The sequence below is a fragment of the Oryzias latipes genome, chromosome 7 (assembly GCF_053564925.1).
Source record: "Oryzias latipes strain Hd-rR chromosome 7, Olatipes_Hd-rR_3.1".
NCBI classification, from domain to species: domain Eukaryota; kingdom Metazoa; phylum Chordata; class Actinopteri; order Beloniformes; family Adrianichthyidae; genus Oryzias; species Oryzias latipes.
The window spans coordinates 22375903-22402959 of NC_136243.1; the positions used below are offsets into that span (position 1 = coordinate 22375903).

The window sequence follows — 27057 nt, forward strand, 5'->3', positions numbered from 1 at the left end:
AGGAAATCTTCAGCATCTAATTCTTCCATTTAGTCTGCAGTAGTGGTTCCCTCTAATTCACTTTGATCGACTGAAGGAGGCTCAGTCATGGTAATCAACATCAATCTGTACAATGTGAGCTGGAAAAACAAGCAGGGCAGAAGCTCCCGAGGAGCAGTTTGAGAGAGGTGGACTTAGCTGAAGCCATCCATTTATGATACTTCTTTTTGACATCAATTTTGTGTTTTCTTTTACTTTGGACAGGAATTATGATTTTTCATTGTGTCATGGTTAATCATTTTTCGTTTTAAGTAATTTTATGTCCAGATTCCATTTATCAGCTTGCAAGACATCCCTGCGTAGACATCAAGCTGAGCCAGTCTCAGCTGGAAACCAGCAATGGCACTAAAATGCATTGACGTTATTGTATATTCTGCTGAGGTGTTATTGTGAGCAGAGATCTCACCCCATCCCTGTAATGCCATTCATTGTTTGTCCAGAACTTATTGCTGAAGAAGCCACTTTTGTGACATAAAATCAAAAGATTAGGCTCACAGAGCATCCCCATAATGTGTAATTTCCGTGGATGTGTGATCTTGATAGGCTTATATTCAATATGATTGATATTTTGCTTATGTATGTGTATTTTTTTTATCTAAATTCTTCAATGAAATTGTACATTTCATGTTATGAAATGATATTACCAACCAACAGTTTCAGGAAAAAAAACTCAAAACTATTAAAAAGATTCAAATTATGACAAATGTATGGCTTCAGAACAGTGTTGTATTCAAAGATCATCAGCTAATAAAAATAAATATGTACAAGAGTTTAGGGATCATTCATTAAATGTTTTGCACTTGATTATACCATAAGGGCATCACCGGTCTCTGGCTGAATGCAGCAGGCTAAAATGTTTTATTCACATGCAGCAGCAGGATGCAAGATTACAGAAAAGAGACAGCACAACACAATAAAACTCAAAGTCGTTTTCTTTATGTCTATGTATGTAAACACGCAAATCCCTCACCCACCCACCTTTACTGAACCAGTAATGCACCCCTGAAGCAGAAAAACAACAGAAAAAACTGTGCAAAACAATGCAAATAAACTACTGCTGTGTGTAGCACATGTGTGAATGAAATACCTTCATTCTCTCCAAACACAGAGGATGTGTTCCAGGAGAGAATACATTATTAATGCAACAGATTACAGCTCAGGTGGCTAATATTTGCAAAGGCAGACAATAAACAGTAAGAATTTAACAAGAAAGTATGTTAGGCACCAAATGAGACAAAAAAAAAGGTAATTTTCTGAATTAACTGATAAAATGCCGAAGTGAGTATTCTATGATTTCTGTGATGTTGCAACAAAGCCCAGAGCAAAAGACCTTCCAAAAACCAGACTGCTTCTTATCCTCTGCTCATATTCTTAACCAAACTGTTTGCAGAAGAACAATTTCTGTCCAAAAAAATGAGTTCTAAGACACAAATCGGATAAAAGGCCTCACAAGTTGTTAGTCTACAGTTTTCATGAAGTAGAAAAAGAGGGGAAGAGGGGTCATAATCTTTCTTCTCAAACCTCTCCATGCTTCAGATTGAAAAACGTTTAAAATATTGATTTTAAAAATTGCTAAATCCCAGATAAAGTTCTACACAGGCTTTCATATCTGTTCACTTCAAGTTAAAATATTAGGTTTTCACTTTTTTTCAGTTTGTGGTCCTCATTGTGACTCATCATCTTCACAAAAAAACAATAAGAAAAAAATATCTCAAATATAAACTCCCTTTAAACCATCTCTAAAGTTTCAATTCTTTTTTTAAATTATTTATCTGCTCCCTTTTCTATTTATCAGCACTTTCTCCTCACTTTCATCTCCCAGTATCTCCCTTTTCTACTTCTTGTAGTTTCCAAACTGAATGGCATAGCGATCGTTGACGCAGCGGAAAGTTGCAGGCTGCACGTCCCAGTAGTTGACGGGGTTATCAAACAAGCTGATGCCGTTATAGAATGTCCTCTTCATCCCAAATCCTCGGGGGCAGAAGTCATCTACATCAACATGATTAATGCTGTTGGAATGAAGATACACCACCTAGAAAAAGACGTAGTAACATGACTCAGACACATTACTACATTACTGAGTGTGTTAAAATTCAACTAAAATCACTTGAAAATCGAAGGTTCATGGACTAACTTGTAAATATTTCATGGAAGGAAGGCCTTGCGGAATACGGGTGAGGCGGTTGTTCTCCAGGTGCAGCTCTCTCAGCATGGGCAGGTAGGACAGGCTGCCATTCTCTATGTTGCGGATGTTATTGAAGCCAAGCCCCAGTCTAACAAAAATAGAAACAGAATGTTAGAAAAAAGAAACACCTCATAAGTGATTCAAATTCAGATGAACGCCAAAGACATCTGACAATGTTCCTGTGACAATCAAGACAGAAAGGGAATGACCAGAGGATGTATAGGAAACCAAAAAAGTAGCAGTTTTCCTAATAAATTAAGATGCTGCTGACATTTGAGCTTGTAATGCAAAATAATATCTGTGTTGAGGATGACATGAGTGCATTTAGAATGACTTTTTTTAGAGCAAGCCAGCATTCCTGCTCCATCTACATGTGTGTAATTTGTATTCCTACCCTTGAGGGGCACTGCTGGCTGTAAAAAGGAGAGCTTAGAGGCAATGAACCCCAGAGCTTTTCCAGCATAATGTTTTAGAGAGGGGGCAGACCTGTAGAGATTTTTGTATCGACTCAGGTCCTCCAATTCCACCGCCTGGATCTGGTTGTGATCCAGATGAAGCTCGTGGAGACTGTCAGGGAGATCTACAAGCCAGAAAGCAAACACGTGAAGCCTCAGTTGAAATGGAAACTTGGATCATTTGCAGCAAACCATTTGGTGTTTTTACATCAAAGCTACACTTCAGTTTTTGGGTCATAAGTTTATTGCAATATTAATTAAAAAGCAAATAATATAGTTTTGTCAGAATTTTGAAAATAGAGAGAATCGTTTGATTCCTGTGCCTTAGTTATGTGGGTAAGCTCCTTTTAAAAAAGCTTCTATCCATTTTAGATCAGCAGAAAAAAGTGCATGATAGATAAAATAAGAAAACTCTTTATTTATTTCATAGTAGGGAAATTTCCATATCATACGGATAAAGAGAGAATAGAAGAAGGGGGGTAGATAATACGAACTTAATCTTAGTCTGTGATGTAACAGTTCCAGACAAATATAAATGCAACACTGCGTAACATATTTTCTAACCTGGGTGACCTTCAACAGGGTTTTGCTTGGTAATGAGGGGGTAAGGCAAATACATCCTTTATAAGCTCACAAAAGTATTGTTTTCCTCTTTGATTTATTTTGTTTCTATGTAAAACTAAAGAATGATACTGTTACATTGATAAAAAGCACAAAAAATGAAACATTCTGCTATTAATGGCCAGAAAACCTCACAAATATAATTCTTAGGTTTATATAACCACATTGCTCAGCTTCTTTTTTTACTGCAAGGTATCCCGCATTAAAACAGCTACATAAGTGAGCCTTTGGAATAAAATCTGACTCATCATACATTTAATTGCAAACATCTTAGCATTTTAGGCAGACAAGTGAGCTTTACCTTTTGGCACCCCGGTTAGTTTTGCCTCAGATAGGCGCAGAAAATTCAGTCTCAGGCCTTTAAATGCTCCTGGTTCAAAGCCACTGTTCTGGATGGGGTTTGCTCCCATTTCTGCAAAATAAAAATAAAACAAATAAAACAAACTTTTAGTGCCTACAAAATGTTCTTATTCTCTCCAGTTATTCACCTAAGTTATTCACAGTGGTAAAGACAATGTTAGCATGCAGCCTAGCATTTCTAACCTATGCAGTTCATGTTGGTCAGTCCTGAGAAGCTTCCAGCTCCAACTTTCCTGATGCGGTTCTCATGGATCCTCAATTCTATCAGAGATGCTGGCAAATTTTTTGGAATAGTTGAGAGCAGGTTCTTTGAAAAGTAGAGCTTCTGCATCCGTTTCAAAGGAACAAATGCTCTGGGGTGCACCTTGGAAATGATGTTATTCCTCACAGACAGAGCCTGAAAAAAATATGTACTTCAGAAAAATCAATACAATAGGCAAAATACAGTGAATACAGGTTCTTAATAGTTTCACTGTACATGTGTGAGTGGGTTAACAGTTCAAAGTTGGTCATCTCCCACCCTCGCACTAGATGGAGACACATGAAAGCAATGAACACCCTTTGAAAGAGACGTTTTATGTGTAATGTCCTGACATGGGTTTCCACAGATGCCAGACTTTATATTGCTTTCGGGTTAGTTCTCCTCAATGTGGGTCAGAGATGAGAACAGTTTTATTGCTAAGAGAGCTTGACCTCTCCCGTGTGGACTCCAGCTCAAACTGTAATACAATTAAAGCTCTCAGAGCAAGAAGGAGCCGAGTGAAAAAGAGAGGAAATGAAGCTCCCAACCCCAAAAGGAATCGTGGAATGAGATGACATCAGTAAAGCCAATGTCAGCTGCATGTGTGCCTTCTGCTTAGTTGATAGCGGGTGGAGCCTTCTATGTGTCTTCTGTGTTTCTTACATATAAGTCCGTAAGGCCTTTGAAGTCATTCTCTCTCAGCTCACTGATTTGGTTGTTCTGTAGGTCCAGGAACCTGGTGTCTGGGGGAATGTTTCTTGGCACCTCCGTCAAACCTGAATACAGCACCAAGAAATACAAAGGTTGGAGTCGTTCTCCACCCAAAGCCTCCAGGAGTGACAGTCAAGCAGCCCTTTAAAACCAGCTCATTTTCAGTTGGCAAGCTCTTAGGATATCCTCCTCAGACACAGACAAAATAAATAGTCACAGCTCCATCAGCCCTGAAAATCAAACCAGTGACCCTCCCACACAATCTCAAATTAGTACTTTGGTTCTCCTCATCTATTATTTCAATGAAAGGTGGAGGTAGACACAACTATGGAGGTTACACAGCGACGTCAATGTAGCATTAGAGGGAGGGGACACACACATATGCAAACTGTCAGAAATTCCTCTTAAACCAAATTGGGACACCAGATGTTTTCCCATCTGGTTACAATTGGACAGACGTCACAGAGGATGAGAAATATACCCTTACCAAATCACACATCAAGGAAAAAAGGAGGGCGTCATTTTGACACATACAAAAAATACAATCACAGTGTTTAAATATGAGTGGCAAAGCTGAGCTCAGTTTTGGATTCTTTGGGACTTGATACAGTTTTACTTTAGGAGAAATCTAAATCGGCTCCAACTAATAGTTTCAACCTTGTATTGTAGCAACCAGATATTAAAAGCTGACATGATGCCTCTTTTCAGAAACACCTGTGTTATGGCACTTGGTGAGGTTCAGGGAAATTACTCAAAACACTGAGCACAGTAGCCAACAGTTATTAACGGGTCCACATTATAGAGACGTGGTCAAGTGTGTCAGACGTGGTAAGTGGATGTGTAACTTGGTTCTGGACCAAGACCATAATTCAGCAAGACCCACTGGTAAGACAGCATCCGTTGTCCCACTGGGATCCAGTCAGCCGGCAACCACATCTAACCCTCTGAGCGCTGGAGCTGCACAGCAATAGTTAACCTTAGATGTGTGCTTTAGCCACCGCTGTGCCGCGCCCCACAGGAATAAACCCTCAGCAGTGTCTGACAGACCATAATGCTGAAAAAATGACAGCTTTGTTACAGAGATGATCAAGTTTGCCTGCAAATAAAAACCCAAAAAGATGATGGTAAAAAAATAAATTTTCCTTTTGGATATTTAGTCCTTATAATAAAATAAGCTTTTTTTCATGATTTTATTTTGTAAAAATTAAAAAAAAATTGCAGTGAAGTTCTTGAGTGTATAGAATATCAGCCAGTGGATTCATGGGGCAGGAAACATAGCCATCCAGTCTGCACCTGCACTGTTTGATGGGCCTCCTGCCTGCAGGAAACCTCCAAACCTGCACCTTGAGCCTTCATCACATCCAGGAGACGCCATGAACAATCTCGACAAAAGAAAGAGCTGTTCCTCAAGACTCTGATTAAGTAAATCCTTTAAATCCTCTAAACCCCAAGTCACAGTTCTTCACTCAAATCTGCCACAAATCTCACATTTTAACCACCAACTGACAACATTCGCACCCTCCAAAACCCCAGTTTGCTTCAATACAAATACTCAACATCATACTGGGATGCACACTACCAGGAGGCAGACGCCACTACCAAAATACATCTGTTCTAAATAGGCACTTGACATCTCCGAAATTATACGCTTCCACATTTGCCTGCCGCTAAAAGACCAGGGACAGTGAATATATAGAGCTAGTAGAATTATGATTTGACAGAATTATTATATCTAAACATAGGTCTCCTATTGGCGTCACACAGCACGTAAAACACTGAGAAACTTAAGACTTAAAGAGGAGTAATTTTAAGAGATTTAGTTTATATTCAATTCCTAAATTCTTTAAACATCATGGAAATTAAATCAGGTATGTTGCGTTATTATTATTAAGAAATGAGAAGTATATAATTGTCTTTTAAATTTTTAAACTTTGGTCGAAGGAAAACCATAAAAGTAGCAATCCTAATCCTGTATCCAAGTCCAGAAACTTTTTCATAATCTTTCCTGAGACTTTTTCCTGTGTTGCTACTTGACATTTTTTTGGGATTAAATGCATTTTTTCCTCTATCCTGGTTTCATAGTTTCTGTGTATGACTCGAAAGTAAAATAACCAATGAAATCCTCAGACTAAAAGCATAAGTGAATTTAGAATGGCCTCCCTAAAAATGATCCTATTGTACAAGTAGCTGTCACTTATACACCCATCTTTCTTTGTAGATTAAGCTCTTTCCTTCATCCTACTTTTCCCTCCTTGTATAGTTTCATTTTTCTCTCACACCATGTCTCCCACAAACAAAGTCTGGAACACAAAATCCCTCAAAGAGATTCTTCTCCTTGTCAAAACACACCAGCATTACCCCAAAGGAGAAGTTCCTCCCGTGGCTTACTTAGCAAAGGAGGACTTAACCCTCTCAGGCTACAAGGTTTGGGTTATCCGAGGTCTTCGGCCTACCTCCCACGCACTGTTACTAACCAAGGTCGGAGCACTGAACGACCTTCCGCTGGCAGTGGCAGCCAAAGGGGCACATGGGCATCCCGGGAGAGGGGGTTGGTTCCATGGCTGAACCTTCTTCCTCATCGTTCATCATTGCCATCTTCCCAATGTTCTCCATGCTGTCCAGAGAAAAATCCCAGAAGCCTCTCTGTTCAAAGGGCAAAGCAGAGGACGGAGCATGCAGCTGGAACAAACACAGCAGCAGCAGGGAGGAGCGAAGCAGCAACATCTTGGATGGAGACACCTAAGAAAACACCAGGACAGAGAAGCATCAGTTTCACCTCACAAAAATATCACATTCTATTAGATCTAACGGACAGTAATGCCCATGACCAAACAAATCACCAAGATTCTACATTGTTAGTGCTCTGAGTTATGAAAGACAACTGTATAGACATTTTTCATGGTTTGATTTGCATCTGCAGGATATTGAAGTTTGCTGTTATCTCCATGATATTTCAGTGCCTTATACAGTATCTGTGAAGTGGAGATGACTACAAATCTAGATGTTTTGTTTTTATTAAAGTAAGAAACACTGTGTCAAAGCAGGGCTAAGAGAACGAGAGCTAAGATTCAAACATCAAATAGAGGATACTCAACTGAAGCAACTATATGTGTCTCATTGGGAACTAGTATAAAAAAAGGAGAAAATGTAAACATAAAATGTCCTTTTATGAATCTCAGAGTCAAATTTTAAAAAGCATGCACAGAGCAGCAAAGTTGTTCATGAATGACAGTAGGCAATTTAATGGTTAATCTAACTATGTGGGTACAGTATTCAAAAAAAAATAATATGAAATGGTCTGCTTGTTCTTAATTACAAGGTCTTTCTGTTTATACCACACCTTAGAGGCAGACTGGAACTGGAGGCTGGTGAGGAGAAATGCACTCATTCCCCCGGTCACTTTTGCCAGGAATTGACTCTGAGAATAAAACCTCTTTAAACCACACCACAGTGTCCCCAAATGTGTGTCATATAACGATTTCTCAGAGTTGAGCAAAAAAGACATCACCTAAATGGGAAAAGTTTACTCCTGCAAAAAATCTTTGCAACAAAGCCACCATTGACATCTGAGTTTGCAAATGTAGCCACGAAGCACACGCACCATGATGTCACAGCCTTGCACAACACACACACACTTTTAGGTGTGTGCATGTGTTGTGTGGAGCTATCCTGACTGCACCAACCTGACAAATGGGTGCATAAACATCTTGATCCCCTCTAATTAACATCAATTCCAATAAAAATATCTACTTTTTTATATTGCAAGACTTTTGAGAAATTACATTTTTAAGTGATTTGGATTTCCTCATTCTCACTACAGATGTGCAAATAATTCCTTATCTTAAGTCAAATTCATTAAAAACATCCTTATAATGACATATTTATATATTTGCTGCAATAAGCTCATTCGGAAAGCACCTACATTTATAAAAATTGAAGTAATAATTTAAGGTTTATTAATAAAATTAATTTATTTATACATTTCATTCACAACTATGCATCTTAACAGATGCTTTTTTGAAGCAATCCACGGTGGTAGTTTAAATTATTTTTAAGCTTTAGTGGAAAAAAATAACACATCTATAGGTAACAAAACTGTCATTTTCCCCACACTTTTTAGTTTTAATTCGTGTGTCCTTAACATGCAGAACTGTTTTTTGTTGTTTTTTTTTGCTTTTCATTTTCGTGTTACGTAGTCTTCTCCTCATCAGGGGACATTTAAGACAGCACAGCTTGCTGTGTGCATGGTGTGAACCTGGCCTGGTATCTTAAAAACTGGCTTCAGCAGTCTGCTCCCTTTTACAAAAATAGCTGCAAAATTATACCATTTTGCAGTAAAGAAAAAAGCCCAGTTGGCCTTGGTTTGACCAGAAGAATGCAGCCGAAGGAGCAGAACTACAGCATATAGTGTCAGCATCACACAGTGACTGTCAACGCATGAAGAAACACAAAAAGACCCAGATTACACACAAAAGACACCACCAGACTTATTTATATACCTGTAATTGCTGCAGAATATACTTTGCATCGTTATGACAACTGTGCCAATCTAAAACTCCTGAGCTCTGACTTCAGATACTTTTTTACGTCTTTCTCTTTCAAAAAAATAACTCAGAACTGAAAGTGTGTCACCAGCAAAAGGTTTATCCAACATTAAGATGAAGCTAAATCCTACCACCAAGCAGCGTTTTACACAGTCCCAACCATGTTGATCAGGCTCTGCTGTTTGTATTCATGAATTCCTGTTTTTTCCCTTCAATTTAGCTCCAAGCTGTCAAACATCCGGGGCTGAGATAAAAACAAACCGAGAGCTTTGGTCTTAATTGTTGTTGTTTCTCCCACCCAAAGGCAAAGAGTGGTTTAATGGATGAATGAATGAATATGAGAATATTTTAGAGTGTCTGTGTCATTGTGAGTTCACAGGGTGCAGTAGGGCGTCAGACCAGGGGATGGAAAGAGAAAAAAAGATCGTAGAATGACAATTAAGAAGCAGACTCACAAAGATTGTGGGAGTTGGGTGTCAGCAGAGGCCAAAAGGTCCACATGGACAGTGACAGTGCATTTTCTGACACCTAGAGTCATCTTTATTCAGGTACTTTGTATTCTACCTTACTTAGTTTAGTAACTTAAGTACATTTTAGGAACTTTCATGGTAGTTTGTATTGTTGCCTGTCTGGAAAGGGATTAATCCATGCAAAGTAATGAGTTTACAAAACCTAATTATGTCTTGAAACTGATATTGTTCCTGTTTTAGTTCTAGAAAATATAGACAGCTACCTAAAACAGTAAAAAGTCAATCTGATGCCAAGGGTGTCAGTCCCTCTCACAGACACATTTCAAGATGGCTAAAACTGACAAAACCCACAACTTTAGGGGGCTTCATTTATGACTATTTTGTCTTCCTGCTTTACACAAGAACAATTAAAAACAGCATGCTACAGGCAAAAACAGAGACAATGAAGGCTATATAGGACTGACCAAACTACACAATAGTCTTTGTGAAGGCACCAACTTCAAAAAGAAACATTCTTCTCAAGTGTTTTTTTGTTCATGGGATTTCTGTGTGCACCATCCATCATGAACGCCCTGCATACACTAAGCTTCAGTGAAATGACGTAAAGGTTATAGTGAGACAGTTCAGACAACCTTTGTTAAGCTCGCCAAGTGCTAATTCAAACTATATAAACTATATAAAGTCTGCTCCTCCCAGATTGTGGTCAGAAGAAAGAAAACAAACCTTTGTTGTTGTTTTTTTTTTGTCTAAATGAACTGAGAATCAGAAAATAGTAAAATCATCTAAATCTTTATTAATCCTGCTTCATTGGTCCATGCCTCAATGCCTCACTGGGAGCGCTACAAACCCTCAAAGCTGCAGCTGACAAAATCCACCAGACCTGAAATTATTGATGAAGACATGCAAAGCTGCCTCGTTTTGTAGCAATTCGTACCACATGCTGTCTTCCTCACACTACTGGAAGAGTGTGGGCACAGCTGAGGTGGGGCAGGGAGCTTGCCACGTGCCAGCTGGCACCACAACACATATGTATTGGCAGCCGCCACGTCCACACTGACTCTGATCATCACGCGGGGCAAAGGCTGACTCTGCACAAAACACTGGACAATTCTTAATATAGTGTTGCAGGGATATGAAGACGTATTTGCACAAAATTCCAGGATGGAATAGTTTTGTTGCTCTGAGCTCAAAAAGTCCTGTAAGAAACTCTTATGAAAAAAGAAAAAAATGTATAAATCAGCTCAAATGTTACATCTGGAAGACATAATCTCATAAACAAGAAATGTGTCAATGGCCTAATAAACGTTTCTGCATGAAATTCTACCATCCCTTTCACAAAAGCATTTCTTTTTTGTGTGGGCCCTCTTCAGACTTAAAGACTGTTAGTGCTAGGCGGGTCCGGTAAGGGCACTCGGGTGGAGCTTAACTGCCCATACGGCTGTAATTTTGTGACTTGTCTCTAAAAAAAGGACCTGCTTGGCAGCCCCTGTTATGCCACTTAGCTTGGATGTGGTAACAAAGCGGCTCAGTGGTATCGAGATGAAACTGGACCAATGCTGAGCAGAGAAACAGACAAAGAGACGAAGTAAAAATCAAATCTTTTATAGAATCTGTGCCTACAGGTAGATGGGCCTCAGCCAAAAGATTTTAACGTTTGTTGACAGTTTGTGAGTAAAAAAAGAAAGAAACAATAGCATTTGATCAAGAATTTATTTTATTGGCACAGTGAAATTTGGGCAATAGTATAAAAATGCATCATTGTTAGGCTCCCACTTTAGCATTACCCAAAAATTCCTATGCCTGATCTAATGTGAAGTTGTTAGAACTGGCTGGAAAGGGTACCAGATAAAAAATAAGCCTCTCCAAAGGATCTGTTTGGGATCCAAAGCTAAATGCTCAAACCTGAAGTCACAACTAACCTGAACACTGCAGACTCTGAAGTGAACTTAGTAGCAAATTTTACTGAGATCATTTTCCAATTCTCTCCCCTGTAAATCATACTTGAGTGGCATTTGGACAGTATTACTGCCATCTAGTGTTCGTTTGGAAGAACACCATGCACGCAAGGATGCAACAAGTTAAATTAATATAAGATTACAGAATCATTATATGCAACCTTTTCATTCAGTGTCATGCTCGTGCATTATTTATGTCATTGCGCACCAAAACATTCATATCAATGTTTAAGCCAAATAAATATACCTAATCTTTTCTTTTCTCTCACATTTTTTTATTCTATGTACATAAGATGAGACAACAGAATTAAAATGTTTAATTCTTGCTCATTAGAATAAAAAATCACCAAAAAATGTTTTAAAGTTGCCTACCTTCTCAGTAGAAACAAGGTATTAATTCCAAAATCTTGCCCCCAAAAAAGTGAATTTCAGCGCCTTTTCCTGGATGGTCAGTTTATTTTTTGCACAACTGTCCTATAATCTCATTTAATTCAGGACAAAGTGGAATGAATCCCAGTGATCCCGGTACATCCACGCACAGCTCCTGCAGACCCGCGCTCTGCTCCGAAACGTGTCAGTGCGCGTCCCGGTCACGTCAAAGCCACGGCTGCGTGTCGTGGAGTTGAACCCACGAAGTTAACGATCCAGCTGCTCCTACTCTTTCTCGGATGGATGAAAAAGAGGAAGAGGAGGAGGTGGAGGAGAAGGAGGGGGAAACCGAAAAGCGCGTTTAATGAGTAAACAAATAGGCTAAATATTATGACAGTGACATATTTCCACTGCCTCACACATGTGTCTGGACTGAAACAACAAAACCAGTTCCAAAGTACAAAGATGGATGAATTCACTTCTATTTACCAAAAACTCAGACCAAAAAGCCATTTTCGGGTGTTTTTCGGATAAAACAGGCAAGAAAAGATCAAAACAGCAAATGATCATATAAAATCCATACAATTTGTGCATTTCCATTGAATAAATCCAAATCAGCTTAGTTAGTTTATCGTCTAATTCAGTTTTTTACATCTTAGCCCATTTAAAACCTTCAATTGTTATTTCTTATATGTACAAACAGTTAAACAAAAAGGTCATATTAAGTGACAGCCAATACAATATGCAGTAAAAGAGACTTATCTTTCCTTGATGATTTTTTATTTTTATTTTTTTTTACAAATGGTAGGCTCGGTAGACGTTTATCTACTTTTTGCTGCTATAAAAACAGAAATGTCCAGGCTAATAAAGTTCCGGCCTTAAGGACAAAAGGACATTATGCTCATTTTTGGGGTATTTTATTGTCATATTATCTTATTTTCTAAAAAATTTAAAGGCAAACATTTTGCAATGATTGCAGGCTTATCCTTTTAACCTGTCCTTCTTAGCTGTGCATTACTAAGCAAAAAGTGGGGAATTTAACAAACTTTCCATGTGTAGAGCACTGTTTTTCCTTGGTGAAGACTTTGAAATGCCTACTGTTTTTACAACTATATATTGCATAAAGAGCAAAATAACAAGAAAGCCACAAATCAAAATTCCAGGCATGTTTAAGCTTGAACCCTTCTCCGGAATTGTTGTTTTTGTCTTTTTATTTTCTGAGGGATTTTAAAAACATAAAATCTGTGTGTGTGTGTGTATTTCTAATTTGTTTTCTGCTAAGTCCTGTTCGGGCAGGATAAAGTGTTCTTTTCCAGTTACTGTCTTGCTTTTTCTCCTGCACTGCTGGCGAGCCACCTCATTTGGGAACAAGCTATTTAATATTTCTACAAATATTTAGAGATGTTCATGCTTTATCAATGGTACTGTGAGCACAAAATCCCATTAAATCACTTTAATTGCTGTTCAGATCAATATCATCTTCAACTTTATTTCTTTCTAAAAGTGCAGGATGACAGATGGGTAACACAGGACAAATAAATGTTCAGCAAGGGCAAAGATTTTGATATCATATTTTTTTTGCAGTTTTTATTGCCTTTTTCTCTGTTTCCTGTTTTTCTTTCATTTAGCGGATTCGATTTTTCTCTGTGTGCCCGTCTCCCTCTCGCTGTGGTTCACTTGATTATGGTGTTGGTCTGTAGCTCCAGGGCTTGGCATCCAAATTAAACTTTTTTTTCCCTACTTAAGTGTTGAGCTAACGTGTCTCAAGAGATTAGCACACCCACTTGCTTTTTTTATTTTTCAGTGACTGTGAGTATTCCCTGTGCCTGCATGTGAGCCAAAGAGAGGACACCAATCTGAACACGTGTTTCTTTAAGATCCTTATCAGGGTTCTAAGAGGAATCTCTTAGTACTTTTTCTTAATGGGATCTTAGTACTTTATATTTTATCAGTAAATTCCCAGCCCTCCAGTCCAATAACAAACACAGGAAGCTGCCGTCTCCGGGCAGAACAGACAGCACATGGGAGAAGTAAAGTTCGACATTAATTTAAGTTCAGCTGCTCATAAATGGGATCTGGCTAGGGTTTGTTGTGATGTAAAACATCTGCTGCGTGTGATGGGATGTCACTTTAACTGTTTATTCATGTCACAGACATTGTGATAGATGCCACTGAAGTGGCAGAGCTGCCAGATTGAAAATACCCCCTCTGATGAGCAGTTAAGAAGGGTTTTAGGGTGAAACATTAAGACTAATGCATCCATTTGTGCAGAAGTTGCAGAAAAAGAGACTGATGCAACTTGGAGGATTTTATTCGGAGTTTTAGCTTAACTCGTAACATGCCGGAACTCTGGAATCACTTTGACTGCAGAGCTTCTTAGACAGTAATGTGCTGTTTGCAAAATTACAGTACAATTATGGAGACTGCAAACTGCACCACATGCACAGGAATAAGAGCAGACAGCTAACACAAGATTACATCCCTGAGCACTTAGAGTGACACGAGTAAATCTCTTTGGATCTGTTCGAGCATTTTGTTTGAATTGTGCAAGCATGATGCAGCACATCATTCACTTGTGCTGCCACTTTTCCTCCTAATCTCTCAGCTTCACTGGATCTTCTGCATTTGTTCCTGAAACATTTGCAGGAGACCTCCTGTTCTTCACGTAGAGCTACAGAGATTCAACTCCCTGCAGAAACCTTGAGCCTTCAGTCAAACAGATTCTTGTCTGTAAATTTTGACTTTCTTCATAGTAATTATCATTTTAACAAACTGGTGAAGTGACACAACATGTAACTGTCTATTTTAGGGGATTCACTCCACCATTTAAGTTACCATTCAAGTAACTTGTACTTGCATGGGTACATTTAGTACTTTTGCCTTGATTTTAAATTCCCACTCTGATCATATTTTGATCTATTTTAAAAAGGTTCCCAGTGGCTTTTCGATTATGAATATGCTGTTTTTAAGCAAAATCAATAAACCTGTGTATTTTTTAAGACATTCTGCAAAGGAAGTAGTTCATTCAAAATTTGCCTCTGAGTTGGGGGCAGGACTGAGCGAAGTATGCCCACCCCCACTACCCATCACCCATCTGTTTACACTTTATCTTATAGCCCCTCACACCCCAAGCTAACATTAGCGGTGAAACAAAAATGGTGACCAATATTGGAACCTATCTAGCCATACGGTTTCAGCCAGATGCCAACTCAGACGAAAGCGTTTGTGGATCTATTTGTCTGCAAGTGGATGCTTCAGAATAGAGCAGAGCAGGGAGCTAGTGGCTTACCGATTGTAGCTTCTACAAACTTTGTCAAATGGTATTTATTTCGTCTACTCCTGATTCCCAACAATCTGAATTAAGTAATAATCAGAAATTCAATTTCAAGCTTAATGTTCTTATATATGTCCTACATCATGAGAAAAATGCCACAAGAACATGTTAAAAAAACAGTCTTTAACACCACACCATAACCAGATTCACATGTAAGCTATTTCTCAACAAATATCTGATAGCAAATACCACAATACATAGATAATCCCATGTTATACTGTGCTTTTGTCATGCTATATATGAATTGTTATAGGACATGCTCCTAATCATGTAGAAGACTTTACAGATCTATGCAATGTCAATGTCATTATAGATAGAGGAAGGTGCAAATTTCAGGTATGATGAGGGGGATCAACAACAACAAAGTGAAAAACATGTTAATCTACATTTAATTCCTGACATGGGACATGTTATAGGACTCTTTTTTTCTGGACATATTTCATTGAACTAAACTAAATGTCAACTGTATCTTTTTTTTAATGGTCAAGCCAGGGGACTTTCTGAGAACAATGGTTCACTTGTGCTGTGTTGTTCAACATGCAGCTCTACGTTTTCAGGAAATGTTCTTCATCTTTTTCTCATTTCCTCCACTGCAAGCCCGATTACTCTAAACAATCCTGCAGAGACTGATGTCACCTTTGAATGTTTGGAGGCCCTGACTGAGGCACTTTCACAGTCAGAGTCACAGTGTGTTTGCTAATGAGCTATTGGTGGATGTTTATGTTGGAGGTCATCTGGAGATAAAGCGCCAGCAGCATGTTTATGTTTCTCTTCCTCATGGAATCTTCAGATTCACATGTTTTTTTTTTCACAGATGTGTAAGGACGTCTGAGACTAGACTGCTTCATGACTCACTTGTGTATGTCACACCCCTAATTTATTTGACCTGATTAGAGGGCTCCTCCAGCAAACTCTGCAAGTACCTCAAATTTGGACTGAAGACATGCTAATTCTTTTCAGGAGTAAAATTCCCAACGTATCACTTGTTTCAACGAATAGACAGAGTAAAACCGTGTTTGAGCAGATGCAGATTCCACAGAGATGTAGCATTCTTTTGCATCTCCACCACAATTATTTGAAAATCCCAAATTTGTTTTATTGCACTAGAATGTACAACCACATAGTTACTCAAATATGACTTGTGTAGGGGAAAAAACGTTTAGTTTGCAGATTTAAAATAAAAATTCTGACTCACAAAGCAAGCATAATAAAAGTACTTCTTGCAAACAATAGTGATTACAAAAAAGGTCTAAAAACACAATTTCGAGAAAAAATGTTGTTTTATGTCATGTTCATGTAGAAATGCTGAGTTTGTTTGTTTGTTTGTTTGATCAAGTATTTTCATCCTTTTTGTACTGCTGTGGATAAAGGATCAGTCCCTTGGCATCAATGACACAGGAGAAAGCCTTTGGGGGAAGCGTCTCCACTTCAAGGAGATTATTTTCAAGGTGGACTGAAGCCAAAGATCCAGAATTACGAGGGTGGCACACTCCCCACGGTCTCATCAGCCTGAAACCACAGCATTTTTTACATTAAATGCAGGCAATGAACAGTGAACATCAATTAAGAAAAGGTTCTAGGAAGCTGTAGTACTAGATCTAATTTACATATACCTTATTTTATTGTTGTCCAGTCTGAGCATCTGCAGGTTCTTAAACTGCCTGATGCATGGAGGAACCTCTTCTAGGTAATTGTTGTCAAGCAGAAGCTCTTTCAGAGAGCGGTATGTTCCAACAAAAGCCCTTCGCCCTATCCCATTGTCTTTCAATGCGTTGTGAGATAGATGGAGGGCCTGCAGGCCCGGTTTTAGATGACGAAACGGGTATGCGGGGAGCTGACTGATGCGGTTATGTTGCAAGTTGAGTTTTCGAAGAGGACGTGGCAGATTAACTGGGATGGATGTCAGCTGGTTGTGGGACAAGTCCAAAGCTTCTAAAGACCTAAGGAAACGAAATAAATGAGATAAGAAAGTTGTGTTGGTTAATCAATAAGTCACTCTGTCATAGACTGACATGTCTTAAAGGCAGTCTGTAAAACTGCAATAACTTCTTTTTAATGCTAAAACAAAAAAAAATTCTAATTTTTGTAGTTGTCAACGTTATGAATTGCCCAACTCCTTAGAGTACGGCAGGGATGTGAGTACTTAATTATTTCCAGGTTTCCAGAATACAGTGCCTGAGCGTGTTCCTTGCAGATCCCAAGTTTTACAGTTGATGGACTCCTGCACAGCTCTGCTGGAGAGGTTGGAAAAACAATGCTGCTTGTATCAATATGGAGTAACAAAAAAAAAAAATAGAATCCAGGGGGGTGCAGTTAGAGTGCATGGTAGTTGGAGTGAGAGTTTGCAGCTAAGTGGCAGATAAGAACAATATAAATGTTTGGTTTGTAGCAAAAGTACATTGGGGATTGGGGGGATTGGTTCAGCGTTGTTGTTGGAGGATCCTGCACAGCTGTTGCGAGTTTCCAGAACAGTTCATAGCATGGGGGAATTCATAGTCTGTTCTCCTGCAGCATTAATAAGAAAGGCAAACCAATGTGTGACCCAAACTAATATAAAAAAAAGTAGGGATTATGGAAGATGGTAGTAAATTGCAAGATCTGTTTATCTTACATCCGATTTTCAGTCTATTATTGTTATATATTCTGGGAATACGATTTGCCTTTCAAGATGAAATATCTGTTTCGGGTCCCATATTTTGTTATATAAATTTCTTCCAAAAGTGTGACTCATATTTCAGTGTGACTTATATAATTGTTTTTTCTTTATTGTGTATTTTTTGAGCCCATAGTCTATTATAGTCCAAAAGATGAGGTAGTCAAAGCTAATACTCAGAGAGATCTTAGTAACAGAAGAAAAACATACCACAAAGCATAACAACACATTAGCAAGTGACCCAGAAAAACCTTTTGTTTTTTTCTTGCAGTGGCAGTTGGGAATTTCTGTTATAAGAAAATGTCAAAATGTCAGACTTGTGTGCTCGGGATTTGTACTTCTTCACTTTGCCAGGAACTCAGTGGCAGTTCTTCCCCGTGTAGATCTCCACGTGGTATTAATGAGCAGAGGGACACACAGTCCTCTCTTCTCAAAATCCCCCAACTTGTACACTCCCACTCCCACTGGCGCTTCAATGCAAATTCTCACTTTTGCACACAGGAATGACTGTGCATGTACGCAGGTTAATGTGATGCTCAGAAAGTATGGTCAATAAATGATCTCACATATAGTATTGTTAACACATATGTGGGGAAATACATCAATATAAAGAGCCTAACTTACCTTTAAAACTTTTATGTTTGGCAACAAATACTCTGTGATTAATTATAAAAGCTGCACCACCAGACATGACGCACTTACCCCTAATCAAATGCATCTGAGTCCTGTCTGTTTTGACCATGGCTTTATGCATCGAGTGGCCATCAAGCTGATGGCACAGCAACAATGATTAGAAACGCACAAAGCTCCATCTGTGCTGAGCCCACCTTGCCAGCACCACACATGCTGGATCAAGAACGTTGGCAGCCGAGTCAGAGTGTGCCAGACACAGGAGCCAAGCCAATGAGGCAGGAGAAACTACATTTGCCAGATTACCAAAGAAAGAAATTCTTTAACATCCAGCATGGATGGATGATGGTGGGTCATGCCTTTTCATTTATTAAAGCAACCTTTGCTTGTTCAGGCTCAATGAAATATTGATATTGACCAGCATCTGGAAGCCTTTTGGGCAATTTGTTAAATTTTTGGAAGCAGATTTGAATTCATGTAAAACTGGTGTCAGATCGTCAGTGCTGCTTATATAACTTGTATTTATTAAAAATAAATTGTGCCTTTTGTTTTTGTTGCGCTAACATGAGCCCATTTCGCCTGGGTTCTATGCAAAGTTTATTTCTGAGGGTTAAACTTATTTTTACGGTTCTACAGTGGGGGGGGGGGGGTATTCAATCCAATTGTGCAAGTTCTCCCACTTAAAAATCTGGTTTTAAATAATGTATTATTATATTATTATGGTGAAAAATAAATATTTTGCCATCTACAAACAAGCAAGATTTCGGCTCTCACAGACCTGTAACTTCATGTGCAAGAGGATGCTCCACTCATTTCCTGCATTAATGGCATCTGTTTGAACTGGTTAGCTATAGAAAAGACACCTGTCCACAACCTCTAACAGTCACACTCCAAACTCCACTATGGCCAAAACCAAAGACTTGCCTAAGGACACCAGAAACAAAATTGTTGACCTAAACCAGGCTGGGAATACTGAATCTGCAATCGGTAAGCAGCTTGGTGTGAAGAAATCAACAGTGGGTGCAATTAATAGAAAATGGAAGACATACTAGACCACTGATAATCTCCCTCCAAATGGGGGTCCTCACAAGATCTCAGCCTGTGGGGTCAAAATGATCACAAGATCGGTGAGCAAAATCAGTAACAAAGGAATGGCTTTGTAAGAAGCATTTCAAGATCCTGGAGAGGCCTAGCCAGTCTCCAGATCTCAACCCCAATGATCTAGAGGAGATCTGCATGGAAGAATGGGCCAAAAACACCAGCAACAGTTTGTGACAACCTTGTGAAGACTTACAGAAAATGTTTGAATGCTGTCATTGCCAACAAACGGTATATAACAAAGTATGGAGTTGAACTTTTGTTATTGACCAAATACCTATTTTCCACCATAATTTGAAAATAAATTCTTTCAAAATCAAAAATGTGATTTTGTGGATCTTTGTTTTCTCATTTTATCTCTCATACTTAAGGTATATCTATGATCAAAATTACAGGTCTTTCCCGTCTTTTTAAGTGGGAGAACCTGCACAATTGGTGGCTGACTAAATACTTTTTTGTCAGCCAGTTTTTTTTTTTTTGGCAGGAAAGAAATCCTTTCTGTCAATAGTAAACCCATAAAACCCTTACAAAGATAATAACTTAATGCTACAAGAGTGGCATTTACAGTACAGCTTGTTTTGCTGTCAGTAAAAACTAATCAAAGGAGCTTTGTGCTCTGCCATTTCATTACAGATTACAGAGAGACATGTCCCAACACACAAACACACATCTTGGGTGGGATGATCACCAAACCATTACTTTTATATCTTATAATTTATGAGTAATCTACACAGATGTCAAATGATGGCCTGTTTAGCTAAATTACATGATTAATCAAAGTAAAGAAGCAGAATGAGAATAAAATTAGTTCCTCCTACTCCATCACTCCCACGTACCCACGCGCACACTCACACATACACACACACATACAAAACATGATTTCATAGCAGTTATTCAGGAAAACGACTAGTGAACATTTTTCACAACAGACGGTCAGATTTAGAAATGAGGGCAAATGTGTGCACGTGGTCAGGTGTTTGCTTTATGAAGGTATACACAATACCCATGAGGAGAGCGACTGGATGGCTCAGTTGCCATGGGAAACCAGGGTTTGTTAACCAGGGGGCAAGATGAGCTTAATCCAGTGCGAGTACTTGGGCAAAACCCTTCACGCCACTGCCAAACTGTGTGGTCACAAGGGGATACAAGTCTGGGTCCCCCCGTGCCGGTCCCCAGCCCGGATAAATTACAGAGTTGTGTCTGTACCCTGATCATGACCTATCCACTTCTGTGATAACCAGTGAGGGGTTCTTCTGTTTCTAAAAAGGAAGGATGAAAATAAAATAAATAAATAAAACGGTAAAAACATGCATTGGTCAAATCTCTAAAATGGCTTCAGAAGAACAGATATGTCTTGCACATAGGTTCGTGAAACCACTGTCCTGGGTGCAAATTTATACTTTTTTTTATGCTATTAAATACCTCACAAAACTCGAAGATATATATAAAAACCTTTTTCTTTTAAACGGATCATCACTGGGAGAAAAACACAACCAATCAGCTGAGGCTCTGGTTAAGTCTTTCAGATGTTTTGATATCCGGTCAATTATTTTTAACCCTTTCATGTACTTGTTAAAATTACAATAAAATAATGAAAGAAAAAAGACATTTTTAAATGAAATACAAAATAGTGAGCAATAAAGCTAATTTTCATTGAGCCAGAAATTACCTCTTCCTGACATAGTAAGGAGGTACTTAAGCCCCACAGTACCTGCCAACTTTAAAACCCTCCAATAGAAAATAATAACACTGACTGTATCAAAGCAAAAAGAGGTAGTCAGTCCAATAATTACAACCGGCGCACCACATTAGGATGTTTACTTTCAGTCTTTGTTCTTCTGCGTTTCACTCTTTCACCACACACCTTGAATAAACTACTGGATGGAAATGGTTCTTTATAATGGCTACATGAGTTTTTATAAACTTTTTTTTTGTTCTATAAGTGGTTTCAAGTGCAACAAGTAAAAGACTTGGTTACGCTTATCAAATTGTAACTACAAGTTCTAAGAATTGTACAGGTTTTGTAGTCTGCATCTACCTAACTTTATTGCTGTGTCCTTTGTGTAGTTCACACAAATAATCCTCAAGTTATCTTGCACTGTTTCACAAAGTTTTCCTTCTTTCTTTTTTCCTATAAGCTTCCACTGTGGTTCACAGGGAGCACAAGGAGCAGAATAAAACCCAGAGCATTTACTATTTTTAAACACACAGACAAGCACACAGCCGCTTTGTAGCTCCCAATCATCTGCCTGCTGCTTGGTGTGCAGAGAAGCATAATTCAGTCAGAACATTTTATTTAAAAGGGACAGGCAGTATTAATCTAAGCTAAGCAATACCACCCTTGAAAAATTATAACAGGAACTGTACAAAGCTGTCAGAAAACGGTTTTGTCTTTCGGGGAAAATGTGATTTTATCAAAACCCAAAAGCTCCAAACATGAATTGATTTATCTCCCTATTGGAGCACACTGCTCTCTTGTGGTAAGCGGTGAAACTGCGGAACGTACTTCAGACGGATCCAGGCATCTGAAGCAATGGCTTGCTCGTAAATGTGGTTGTGACTCAGGTCCAGCTCTTTCAAATGAATGCAATCCCTCAGTGGTTCTCCTCTCACTTCATAGATCTGATTTTTCTTGATTTTGAGCACCTATGAAAATATGCAAGAACATGGGCAAAAAGCACAACTTGTTATTGTGGGTTAGCCATTGCACGTCTTGAAAAATGTGACTCTTTTAAGAGTATTCCAACTTTAAAAAGACATTCAAGTAAAAGCAACACACCCATTAAACAAGAGGAGAGCAGGGTTTTCAAATTCTTTAACTCTTTATTTTCATTGGCCAGCGTGCAGTTTATCGCAGCAAGTAACACATTTATCCATTAGTGGTGGTGGTTACACCTTATTTTCAGTGAGAAATTGTTTTCATGTGACTTTTTTTCAGAGGTCACACTAATAATAATAATAATTATTTATTATTAATAATAATTTATCTGCGCTTTTCAAGACACTCAAAGCGCTTACATTGTGTCCATTATTCATTCACTCCTCATTCATATCCTCATTCATACTTGGTGATGGTAAGCGCCTACGGCCCCTTTGACCATCACCGGGATCATCCATACACATTCACACACCAGTGGAGCCACACCGGAGGCAAGGAGGGTGAAGTGTCTTGCCCAAGGACACAACGACATTTTTTGGCTGGTGGGAGCGGGGATCGAACCGCCAACCCTTCGGTCATTGGACGACCCGCTCAACCACCTGAGCCACTGTCGCCCTAAAAACAACTGTTATATCCTGCCCCCTCTTCTCATAAGGTAACAGATTCTCTTAGCAAGATGTGACGGCAACACACCTGGAGAGAGGCTGGAAGGCCCCGTGGGATGGAACTGAAATGGTTTCTGTCCAGATGCAGGTACAAAAGGCTCTGCAGGGGACTGAATGCAGAAGGTGAAACACTGCCTTCATGAAGGATATTGTCCTGCAGCTCCAGATGCAACAGGTTTACAAGGCCTGAAATGAAACAATAAACATCAGTATCTTTACAGAAAACTGGCTTTTAGTTACTCACATTTGTGTTTTTACAAGAAAATCCTGTAATTCATTTTTAGCCTAAAAATAACATAACCTCTATCTAACACTTATAAAACCTTTTTTCACACAAAAGCTGAATTTATCCAGAGCCAAATGTCCTCGCAAAGCTTGTGGTCCTTGTTTGGTTAGAGATTCTACCTGAAATGGGCATGACAAGGACTATACAAATACACACACACATGCTTTAGATATACCTTTGAAGCAGTCAGGTGTGAGTCCACTGAGCTTGTTGTTGTTGATCCTGAGCTCCTCCAGGGACGGGGGTAGTGCAGGTACCCTAGTGATCCGATTGTCCGCTAGATTGAGTTTCTTCAAAGATGTCAGATTCTGTGAGATGAACATCACAAAATAAAGTTAATCAACAGAACAAGATTGAGTTCCCGTTTGTCTTATTTTTTTTATAATGACGTGTGTTTCAATACCGCCAGTATGGGCGGCTTTTCTATGACTTGCTGCATTGGACTCTGAATAAAAGCAGAGGACACGACGTTTGCTGTGTCCCTCTTGCCAGTCCACCAGTCCTCTATCATTATGTTCATGTTATGAGAAAAATTGAGAAAAAATATATATTCCTCCAAAAATAATTCCCTTTTATTCGTCACATCCTTGGTGCAGCTGTTTTCCAGCAGGCTCATCCAGCCGGCATGTGACAGTTTATCATCTGCGCCGCATGAGGGCTGGCCAGTGGCTGGTGGTTGCCTCAGAGTGGTCAAGATCTGACATTAGCCTGTGATCATTTAGATGTTATACCAGGGATATATTTAGCAGGGATTTGTTAATGCAGTTTTAGAACTTCTGTGTTATGCTTATAATTAAAGATTAAGTCCGCTATTTATTTTATTCAAAAACTTTTTTCCTAAGGAGGTCCATGTTGAACCAAAGTTTTTTGTATATGTTCCAAAAGACTGTGCTAAAGCTGGACTTAACTAGCAGTTACCGTCGATAAGACAAAGGCAGCCTAACTTTCAAAAACTAAAAGTTAATAATGTATATTAGATTAAAACATCTATAGAAACTACATGACTTTTTTCCTTTGTTGGGAAAAAGGGGAGAAGCTGTAATAACCAAAAGCCTTTTCTTTGTAAGACAATCTTTTTTTTCGCTTAAAGTATCAAGAAAGAAACCAAAGGTTACAGTTGCATTGTTCATAAACTGCAGGTAAAGCTGGCTGAACTGGAACTGCAGGTCTGAAACTGTCAGTTTAGAAAGCTGTGGGACTTACAAACAGCGGTTTTTGGCGGAATGACTCATCATCCAGATCATTCTGGCTCAGGTCCAATGTCTCCAGACGCGGCAGACCAAGGAAAGCTCGAGCAGTGACAATGCTGATGTTGTTCCCTTTGAAGAAAAAACGTAACAAATGACACAACTGTCCTGAAAGTCTAAGTGAAAGGATTGTAAAAGCGAATGTGATTTGTTTCTCCTTAAACTTGATGTGATTGCAGGTCAGTCTGTATTTAGCAGGTTTTTTGGGAGCAGGGATGTACAGTTACAGCTACAGTTAAAGATGGTTGATCTTTTATTGTTCCACTGAGCACAGACAAACTTCTTGATGCACACACCTGCAACATCCAGCTTTGTGGCCTCCGGGTTCTGGAGGACCGGCAGCTGAGTCAGGCCGACACCTCTGCAGCTGATTTCTTTTTCTGCAGTCTGACATTCAGCAGCAGGCCACGTCATGTTGGAGTTTGTCTCTGTTTGATTGCTGGGTGCTTCAGTTGCCTCCTCTTCTTCAGCCTCCTCTTCTTCTTCTCCCTCTCCTTCCTCCTCCTCTTCTTCTTCCTCCTGTTCCACACACACACACATAGCAGAAAATAAATCCATTCTATACATTTCTGCGTACTGAAAGGATAAATAGAAACGTTTGATAGTTGAAACCTCTTCTTCCTCCTCTTCGTCATCATCATCTTCTTCCTCTTCATCGTCATCATCTTCCTCTTCATCATCATCTTCTTCTTCCTCTTCCTTTTGGGTCATTCCAACATCCATTAGTGTTCTCTTGTGTGTGTGAAGCTCTTTCAGTGCAGCCATCAGCACACTCGTCTCCATCTCAGCTTTTCCGCGCTTTCTCCAGCCGCTCAGAGGTCGCCCCAGCCCTGCCTGCAAAGACAGTGATGTCATTAACCAAAGGCATGAACAAACAAAAATTAAAACAAAGTCATTACCCAAAAAGCTGTTTTCTTTTAATTCTATTTTTTTTTTTTGAGCCCTCACCATTCTGTATATGGCGCCCTCTACTGGAGCTGCATGGTATCTCCTGCCCCAAGCGCTTCTTCTCCCTCTGCTGGCCTCGGGACTTTTTAAATCTGTTTGCACCAGGTTCTCTGTATTTTCTGCATCATTTTGGAACTGCACATCTTCATTCTCTTCTTCTCCATGATGTCATCAGATTTTAGAAAACAATTGTAGATGTAGAAAATATAGTTATTATTATATTTGTAACCGGAAGGTTTTGTTCTTCTAAAATTGAGGAAAACATTTAAAAAACAAACCAAAGAAAAAATAAAAAACAGGATGAGAAAAAGCATCAATAAGAGAAATGTGTATTCTTCACAGGTTTTATGAAGATTGTAAGCAACAGAATAAATAAGAATATTTAAAAAATGTATAAAAACACAAGATAAAAATCATAAATATTCACCAAGTTTGTCCACTAGTTCCACTCTTGTATCAATCCCAGAGAAGAGAGCGTCGGCTTTTTCCACTTCAGGAGGCTTGGAGATTTCCAAGTTCATGTTCACATCATTTAAGGAGCCTAGCGTTACTAAAATGTGGCCACTAAGGCACAAAAGTAAAAACCAAATCTGCTGCATTTGTATTTTTTCCTTAGAGATATCTCAAACCTGAGGACTGTGACATTAAAGTAATCTAAAAAGTGCGGAGTATTAGTCCAAAAAAGCTGAAAAATAAGCTTTCACCGAAAACTGACAAAATAAAAGTGATGGTTGTCCTGCTCCTGGTCTATGACAGTGATCCTTCAGCTTATGTTACAGACTACTTTGAGGAAAAAGGATCCAATGAGGAAGAGGGTTGAGGAATATGTAGGAGGTGGAGAGGTGCAAAAAAATAAACTCTCAGTGCTAATAAAGGCCTTCGATCATCATAGCGTGAAATCCACAGACACGCCCCAACATTTCTCGTCTCCTTTCCCTGTCATGAGTGTCTGCTGAACTTGAATGGAAAGCCCTATTTTTGAGGGGATGATGAGATGCTGACAAAAAAGGGGAAAAGTAGAGGACAGTCGGTTCATGCTCATGTGAAAAATTCTAGTTGAGCATGTGTGTGTGGTAAGAACCATTAAGACTTTACTGATACTTTTTTTTTTTGACCTGACTGAGTCATGATGTTGCAAGTTTACATGGATCTTCTTCAGGAGGAGACAGGGTTGACAGTTCAGGTCAGAGTCAGGCATGTTTGGCATCTACATATGAAGATAAACATGAACTTGAGGGGAGAACAAAGGCGCCATTTCTACACTCTGTAGACATAAGATGATCCTGAACAGAATGCATGTCATGTGGAGCAAAAATGCGATTTCTTTTTTAATAAAACCAGCTAGACCCCTTTGTTCACTCAGAATACGCAGACTATTATGTCCAAAGCCACCATGCACTTTCATTTTCAGCCGAAGTACCAACCGAGACCTAAATCGACGATGTTTGTGAATGAAACTGCGGCCCAAAGAAGGGATTTGTTTTTCTGCACCTGACGTTGACAGAGACGGCACCTGAATCCAGACGTGCTCCAAATGGTGTACTGGACAACTTCACACCAAACACAGAAACCGTCAGCTCCTGATGT

At 39.1% G+C, this 27057-nt stretch overlaps 2 protein-coding genes across 3 annotated transcripts; both read right to left on the reverse strand.

The window, feature by feature from the left end:
• Positions 1 to 868: 868 nt before the first annotated feature.
• On the reverse strand, positions 869 to 12244 carry bgnb (biglycan b). Its single transcript, XM_004070489.5, has 8 exons — positions 11954 to 12244; positions 7087 to 7351; positions 4565 to 4677; positions 3844 to 4057; positions 3602 to 3712; positions 2711 to 2804; positions 2174 to 2312; positions 869 to 2071 (listed from the first exon to the last, which is right to left on the reverse strand). Exons 2-8 carry the CDS (start codon positions 7334 to 7336, stop codon positions 1874 to 1876), a joined length of 1119 nt encoding a protein of 372 aa, XP_004070537.1. The 5' UTR covers positions 7337 to 7351; positions 11954 to 12244; the 3' UTR covers positions 869 to 1873.
• A 4114-nt stretch (positions 12245 to 16358) lies between these two features.
• Positions 16359 to 26314, reverse strand: LOC101159101 (extracellular matrix protein 2). 2 transcript variants are annotated; one of them, XM_078950593.1, is made up of 10 exons: positions 25898 to 26314; positions 25471 to 25625; positions 25135 to 25356; positions 24819 to 25041; positions 24479 to 24594; positions 23451 to 23583; positions 23018 to 23175; positions 22172 to 22311; positions 16898 to 17224; positions 16359 to 16793 (listed from the first exon to the last, which is right to left on the reverse strand). In XM_078950593.1, exons 1-10 carry the CDS (start codon positions 26067 to 26069, stop codon positions 16616 to 16618), a joined length of 1824 nt encoding a protein of 607 aa, XP_078806719.1. In that variant the 5' UTR covers positions 26070 to 26314; the 3' UTR covers positions 16359 to 16615. The 2 variants fall into 2 exon arrangements, with proteins under 2 accessions (XP_078806719.1, XP_078806720.1); XM_078950594.1 differs by having other exon boundaries at positions 25471 to 25628; positions 25898 to 26253.
• Between the last annotated feature and the right edge of the window lie 743 nt (positions 26315 to 27057).

What these genes read in the sequence shown, in the direction of transcription:
- bgnb (XM_004070489.5), bottom strand. Translation starts at nt 7,336, where the DNA reads ATGTTGCTGCTTCGCTCCTCCCTGCTGCTGCTGTGTTTGTTCCAGCTG. An exon ending in GACCAACATGAACTGCATAG is followed by an intron (nt 3,713 to 3,843) that starts GTTAGAAATGCT and finishes TTTATTTTGCAG; the next exon opens with AAATGGGAGCAAACCCCATC. An exon ending in CTTCCATGAAATATTTACAA is followed by an intron (nt 2,072 to 2,173) that starts GTTAGTCCATGA and finishes GTCTTTTTCTAG; the next exon opens with GTGGTGTATCTTCATTCCAA.
- LOC101159101 (XM_078950594.1), bottom strand. Translation starts at nt 26,069, where the DNA reads ATGCAGCAGATTTGGTTTTTACTTTTGTGCCTTAGTGGCCACATTTTA. An exon ending in TCCGCCAAAAACCGCTGTTT is followed by an intron (nt 23,584 to 24,478) that starts GTAAGTCCCACA and finishes TTCATCTCACAG; the next exon opens with AATCTGACATCTTTGAAGAA. An exon ending in GATGCCTGGATCCGTCTGAA is followed by an intron (nt 17,225 to 22,171) that starts GTACGTTCCGCA and finishes TCGTTTCCTTAG; the next exon opens with GTCTTTAGAAGCTTTGGACT.